This window comes from Triturus cristatus, chromosome 4_2, assembly GCF_964204655.1.
Source record: "Triturus cristatus chromosome 4_2, aTriCri1.1, whole genome shotgun sequence".
Classification (NCBI taxonomy): Eukaryota; Metazoa; Chordata; class Amphibia; order Caudata; family Salamandridae; genus Triturus; species Triturus cristatus.
In genome coordinates, this window is record NC_140586.1 from 100,105,321 (window position 1) to 100,112,730 (window position 7,410).

General features: G+C 47.1%; 1 protein-coding gene across 1 annotated transcript; it reads left to right on the forward strand.

Annotated features, from left to right (window-relative positions):
* The first annotated feature begins 684 nt into the window (after positions 1 to 684).
* Positions 685 to 2,172, forward strand: LOC146833092 (endogenous retrovirus group PABLB member 1 Env polyprotein-like). Its single transcript, XM_085599888.1, has one exon. It carries the CDS (start codon positions 685 to 687, stop codon positions 2,170 to 2,172), a length of 1,488 nt encoding a protein of 495 aa, XP_085456014.1.
* The last annotated feature ends 5,238 nt before the right edge of the window (positions 2,173 to 7,410 follow it).

The window sequence follows — 7,410 nt, forward strand, 5'->3', positions numbered from 1 at the left end:
ATCATGGGTGCTGGTCAAAAACTTCAAGAGGACAAAAAATGATGAGCCCCGTTGGACTGGCCCCCACCTCGTCCTTCTTTCAACGAGGTCAGCTGTTCGAGTAAAAGGGAAAAAGAACTGGATTCACGGCATACACTGCAAGAGGGTCCCTTTGCCTCTACCATACGACCGGTGGGTCCAAGAGGGAATCACTGACTCCGAAACTGAGACTGTGCCTCGTTTTCTGCCTTTTAGCAATGCACATGTAAAAGGAACAATTTCTGAGAAAGAAGGTGACGACATTCTGCAAGAAGCTGTGCCACTGTCAATTCGATTAGACACTACAGAGCCTGAACTCTTGTTCCAAGACCAGACAGTACCGGGAGAGAGTCGCTATAATTTGAGGTCGAGAACTATGGACAAATAAAATTCTTTTTTTCTTTTCTATTTTTGAAAGTGCAGCTCTCTCATCTGAGAAACTTGCTTATTTTTGTGTTTTTTCGAACCGCCATCCGGGTTCAGCTGCAGGGTCGTGGTTGCCCAAGTCTTTGGAGTGCAGCTGAAGACGTTAGGTCGACAGTTCTGGTCGGTCTAAGGGAGTTGCCCTGGACTGACAGAAGCATTCCTTAGCATAGAACACCCTACCACCACGAGCAGCAATTAGAGAGGATGGAGTTTTTGGAGAATGAGAGACCTGCCAAACAGATGAACTTTAAAGCCAGAATGTGTACAATGATGACAAAGAAACGATTTTTGATGATATGTATTTTCATGTTGCTTAGTATAATGACGTTTTTAATAGGATATGTTTCATTCTCTTTTCAAGTGACGTTTGCACCCACTGCACAGCCCATACCTCCTTCTACTGTTTCCTCGCATTCTTTTCACCCTCTGCCTGAACACGAATCTGCTAGAAGATTAGAATTCGTCAATAATTCATTCATTCAGCTTCTACACCAACACCAATTGTTAGTTAACACAACTAACTGTTGGGTGTGTGGTCTTATGCCTCATACTACTGATAAAGGTATCCCTTATCTAGTCCTACCTTTCAGCCATAATGGTTCTGTGTGGGCATATAGAACGATATTCATATACGCTCATGAAGCCAACCCCCTACGTTCTGTGAAAGATAATGCTAAGAATAGTGCTCTAGTTAAGGGTATAGTAGATATGATTAAGGAAGACATTTCCTATGAGACTATCCTGAGAGATGAGACACTAGCATATATTGGATGGAACATAACAGGATATGGAGCTGCTCTGAGTGAGAACCAGCGAGAAAGGGGATCCTCCCCGATTTGGGTTGTACCCCATCAGGGTCACCTATGTCTGCAAGGTAATGGCAAGAATCCCAGAGCTCAGTTAGGGAAAAGTGTCTGTACTGAAACATATGTCTTTACGTCTCAGACTTCCCCTTCGTTCTTAGCAGCTAAGGGTACCTATTTCATCTGCCATAATAGAGCCTATACATGGTTTCCCCCTGACTTCTCGGGCACATGTTTTGTTTCGTTCCTGTTGCCTCCCACCTACACGGCCGCGGCAGATTACCATAAGACAAGGATAGTTAGAGGTGTCATCAGTCAAGATGACACTGCAGGACAAGAGCTTGGAGATTTCGTGAAGGGTTCTCTGCCGTTTTGGGGTCCTATTGTTAACAGCAGGAACATAAGGCAATTGACAAGGGTGGTTGAATCGACGGTAGTTGAAACCGCCGGTGCCCTTAGTAATTTGACTGCTGAGCTCCAGTCGGATCGCCTTATGACTCTTCAGAACAGGGTCGCATTAGACGTCATACTTGCAGACCGAGGTGGGGTATGTACAGTGATCCAATCAAGTTGCTGTGTTTTCATTCCAGATAATGCTCCGACAGTTTACCAGGCCATTTCCAAATTGCATAAGATCTCCGAAACTATTCACGTGGATAAAGGAGATTGGTCATTGATGGGGTGGTTCTGGGAACTGATATCCACCTGGGGATGGAAAATTCTGATATTCATTGGGATGATCTTAGCCATTCTTTTCCTGTTCTGTCTGTGTGTACAGTGTGCTCCTGCAATATGTGGCCTCTGTGCTACATTGTGTGTAAGGAAACCTGTATCAAGGGACGAGCTAAGTAATAGGATGATGCTACAGCAACATCTCAACGACTTTATGAATATAGACTTGGACTCAGACCTAGACTCAGACTAACGTGAGTATAGGTTAATTGCCTATGTAAGGGCAAAAGGAGGGTCTGTGGTACTTTAAATTCTGGACCCGTGTTATAAACATTGTCGTATCATGACGATTTTGTTATCAGCAGACCGCAAATGATTAGGATACTATGCACAAGCATTTTTCGCCATGTTCGGGTGAAGAAATTACCCTGAAATCATAGTTTCCGTTCTGATCCCTCGGGTTCCATTTTAGAACGACAGCCATTTTGTGATTGCCCTCACATAGGCCCAGAACTAAAGCCAAGCATGGGTCTGCAGGACACGCACACCTTCATTGACTCTTCGGTGACCTGGGCAAGCTGACTCCACTGCACGAAGCCAAACCTGTTCGGCCAGTTCCTTTCCCAGTGGTCGAGCGAGATTAGTATCAAGGCCCAGCATATCGTAAAACCTTTGATCACACACAAACCATGGTTAATCTTTTACACACCTGTCCCTGTTCCCTTCTTTATGACTTGCTTTACGAGGAGGAGGTGCCCGTTTTTATTGAGGGTCTGTCGATATCTGATGGAAGCAATAAGCCTTGCCGGGTAATTGATTAAGGGCTGGACAATGGGCTTGTCATCATGACTTTGCTTTTTCTTTGTAGTGAAAATATGTGAATGGTTTACTGTAAAATAAGGAATGTCTGCCTGAAGCATAATATTTTGTATAAAAGAGAAGGCCGGCTTTGTAGGTGTGAGCAGTCTCCTGAGAATATACACCGTGTTGTACTTTTAGGATATCTGTTACTGGCTGCAGCCAATAAATTCGATCTTTGACTTCACCTAGAAGACTCTGTGTTTCTGTAGTCTGAAACAGGAAGAACTCGAAGTCTTTGGGTGTGTCCCCTGGCACCGCTGGGTTCCGAAAAATCCAGTACTTCAAGGCTCATATGGGAGCACAAGGATGAATTTGAGGCACCCACTGGGGAGGAGGAAGTGAGACCTGCAATAAAGTTCCTGAAGAACAAGTTACTTACCTTCTGTAATGCTATTTCTGGTAGAGACTCTATATACCAGCAGATTCCTCACACTTTGACTATTTCTCAGGTGTCAGACTGGATCAAGAAACGTTTCACAGTACCTCTACGTGCTGGTAGGTGGCATTGTGTGGCTCTGCAGGGACGTCTTTCTGCCCCAGAAATGCCTTGCGGTAGCCTATATAGGTATCACTTCTGCTCGCTGCTGTCAACTAATTTTGATGATGTCCACACCCCCAGGCACAGAGCCACAAAAGCAAATTGGTGTGACCTGGGTGCAGATTCCGAGACTTGGGATCTTATTAATGGACAGAGGCCAGTTACAGAAAGGGAAGGATGGGAGGATTTGTGAGGAATCTGCAGCTAGATAAAGTTGCTACCAGAAAGAGCATTAATGAAGGCATGTACCTTGTTCTTTTGATAGAGACTTCTTGTAGCAGATTCCTCATCTTTTGAATAGATAGTAAAGCAGTACCTCTTTGGAGTTGGGTGTGTGGCTGAACGCAAAATAAAATGTCTTGCAGGACCGAGCTGGAAAACTGCCCCTCTCAGGGAACCTGACTGTCCAGACAATAGTGTTTCAGGAACGTATGGAGATACACCCATCTTGCCATTTGGCAAATGTCCAGTATAGTGACTCCATGTGGCAATGCAGTAGTAGCAGCTTTGGCCCTGGCAGAATAAGCACACAGTCCTTCCAGAGTCTGTTTTTTAGCCAACGTGTAGCAGATCTTAATGCAAGAGCACAATCCAGCAAGAGATGGCTCTCCTCTGCACAACCTGGCCTTTCTTCACTCCAGAGAATGCCACAAAGATCAGATTGTCCATCCAATGTTCTTTGGTATGATCTATGTAAAGGTTCAGTGCTGTATTGGGGTCCAAACAGGAGGTTCAACACCAGTAAAAAATCACTGGTGGTTCAACCACTTCCAAAAGCGCAGGGCCTCCTGCCACAGGGTCAGTGACCCCATTACACCCTGATTGTTGCAGTACGCCATGGTGCTGTCTGTGAGCAATTGTACCAGCCTCCCCTTGATGGATTGAAGAAAGGCGTTCAACGTCAACTGGATGGCCCTTAGCTACAGAAGACTGATATGGAGTCAAGACTCTGCTGGAGAACAGAGGCCGCTAAAATCTTCCTCTCTCAGATGGCCACCCCGGCCCAGAAATGATGCATCAGTCCCCACTGTCATCTTTGGGTGTGGAAGTAGGCCTGAGCGGCAAATTCCGTTCCGTTCGCGGAATTTGCGGAATTTGGGTAATTTCGCGTTCCGCGGAGAACACGAAATTGCCCAAAATGCCGCTTTCCGCGACTTCGTGAACTTTTTGCTTGTTCGCGTTCTCAAAATGCGTGTTCGTGAGATATTTCTCCCCGAGCACGCAAACAGCGATTGTGAACAGGAAAAAAGCATCGCGAACAAGCAATTCCGCGTGTTCGCGGAATTTCTGCGTGTTCGCGGAGATTTTTTACCGTTTCGCGGAGATTTGCGTAACGCGATTACGCAAATTCCGCCCACCCCTATGTGGAAGCAAGAGGGATCTGCTGCTGACCAAATCATGGTCCAGTAACCAACGATGTAGATCTTTTGCAGTCTCCTCCAAGATCTCAACATGGTCAAGAGGTCCCCTCGATGTTGGGCCCATTGAGATGCCAGATCCCACGGAACAGCTGCATATGCCATTTGGCATGCTTGACCCGCCAGATGCAGAAGACCTTCAGACTCAGCAGCCTCAGAGTTGACCTCACTGAAATCTAGAACAAAGGCTAAAAGATCAGAATCAAAGCCTGAACATTTTGCGCTGTTTTCTGTGAGAAAGGCACAAAACCGAACCATGTCTAGAACGGCTCCAATGAAGGGGAGCATCTATGAAGACATCAGGTGTGATTTCTGCATGCATGTTGATAGTGAATCCCAAATATAACAGGAGGTTCGCTGTAGTTTGTTGCAGTGGCTTTGTGCAATTTGGCAGTTGACAGGGGGGCCAGAGCAAGGTTTGGTCCATGCCCCCAATAAGGCATCCATCCATAAGGGCCTCGTTAAAAAGAGGGGCTCAGTGGACATTTGCCCTGGCTGAAGGCTTCTGTAAGAACATTAGTCTTAATCTCCGTCAAGGACTTCAGCCGCCCTACGCATAACCATGGTGTAAGAAGCACTCTCCTTCATGGCAGAACCAGATGGAGAGCCCCAACTCAGGGGAGGTATCAAGCTCACCATCCTCTAGTAACTCGTTGTACTAATCGTCTTCAAGGTACAGCTGGCCAATCTCATCACCTCCGTCAGAATTATTGTCTGAATCTGTGCCAAACAAGGAATGTAGAGTATGTGTTCTCCTTTAGGAAGGCTCAGGGGGAGGAAACGGCGCATCATCAGCTGCCGGGCACGGCTTCCAGCGAGGTCAAACTGGCGGCAACTCTGAGTCAGAGAGTACAAGAGGTATCTCGTCTTCTGGTGTTGGTAAAGTAGACACTGGCGTTCAGTTTCTGAGAACCATTGTGGACCTTGGCGCCGGAGGTAGAGTCAAAACTGGAGCTGGAAGCAGCCATGTGGTGTGCTCTGAGGGTCCAACTGTCACCAACAGTGAACCTGCCAGCAGTATTGCAGCTAGAGGGGCCTCTCTGCTCCATGAAGCCACACCAGAGGGAGTTGGCAGGGATCCAAAGAGTCAGAGAATGGCCTCATGGAACTCTTCAATGTGTTTTGGCATGGAGGATGGCACCAGAAACTCTGGTTGTGCTGGAACAAGCTGCTTGATGGGTTCCGATGTAGACTGACTTCCTGAGAGAGATCAAAAAGTATAGAGCTTCCCCAACGCGATCTCAAGAGAGTAAGAGCGGCTGAAAGGGGCCGGGCCCTGCCTAATTTTCTTGTTTTTTTTTTCTTTGTCTTACTTGACAACTTTGATCGAGATGAAAACTGACCCCTAAAATGATTCCTGCGACTTCTGGACCTGGATCAATCAATCAATCAATCAATCAATCAATCACTCAGGATTCATAAAGCTCAGCAAATCACCTGTGAGGGTCTCGAGGCACTGAAGTTACTAGGTGCTTCACTCTGCTCTGTTCATTTGAACAGCTAGATCGCAAGTCCTTTCCGAATTCCTGGAGTGATGAGGTGGTCTTGAGGTGCAGGGACAGATCGTTTCTAGACTTTGGACACCAGGTGAGAAAGGAGTGTCCTCCGTATTGGCTCTGCAGATCTGGGAGGTGTCTGGGAGGAAGAGGGAGGAGGATTGCAGGTGTCTGGATGGTTGGTGGAAGGTAATTTGTTTGTTGATGTATGCTGGTACATTGTTTTGCCGGGCTTTGAATGTGTCAACATCTTCAATTAGCATCTCTTCTGGATCAGGAACCAGTGTAGCATCCTGAGGTCGAGAGTGAGACTAGTCCCTCTGGGGAGGTCGAGAGTGAGTCTTGTCGCTGAGTTTTGTATTGTCTGTAGTGTCTTCCGGAGGTGTGCAGTGATTACCATGTAGAGTGCTCCTGTTACCCAGCCTGCTGGTGATGAGGGCCTGAGTGACGTCCTTCTGGTATTGACTGGGAGCCACCTGAAACTTTAACAGAGCATACGTAGGGTGAGGAAGCAGGCAGATGATTCTGCTTTTACCTGTTTCTGCATAGATAACTTGGTGCCCAAATAGATGATGCTGAGGTTGCGAGTGTGGCCTGTTGGGGTGGGGAAAGGCTGAGTTCAGCAGACCATCAAGCGCCATTTCATGGTGAAGTCTTGTTCCCAAAGATGAGGACTTCTGTCTTGTCCGTGTTGAGCTTGAGACAGCTGTCCTTTATCCAGTTCGCAATATTCATTTTACATCTGTGAAAGCTGGCTCTGGTGGTGGAGGAGTCTTCTGAGCTGGGTGTCGTCAACACAGGAGATGATGTTGAGTTCAAGATGGGGTGGGAGATGGTGTCGAAGGTCACTGAGAGGTCCAGGAGGATGAGGAATGCATCGTGGTCCAGGAGGGCCCTTATGTCATAGGTGGATATGATCAGCATTGTCTCTGTGCTGTGGTTGGCTTGGAATCTGGATAGAGAGGGGTCCAGGAGGTTGTGGTGTTCCAGGTGTTTTGTGAGTTGCTGGTTCATTGCTTTTTCGAGAACCTTTGCCTGAAAGAGGAGCAGGGAGATGGGCGGTAGTTCTTTGGTTCTGCTGGGTAAGTAGCTGGTTTCTTCAGGAGGGGACTCACTTTAGCATGTTTCTAGGCCTCATGGAAGGAGGATGTGGTGATGGAGGCACTCAGGTGCGGACA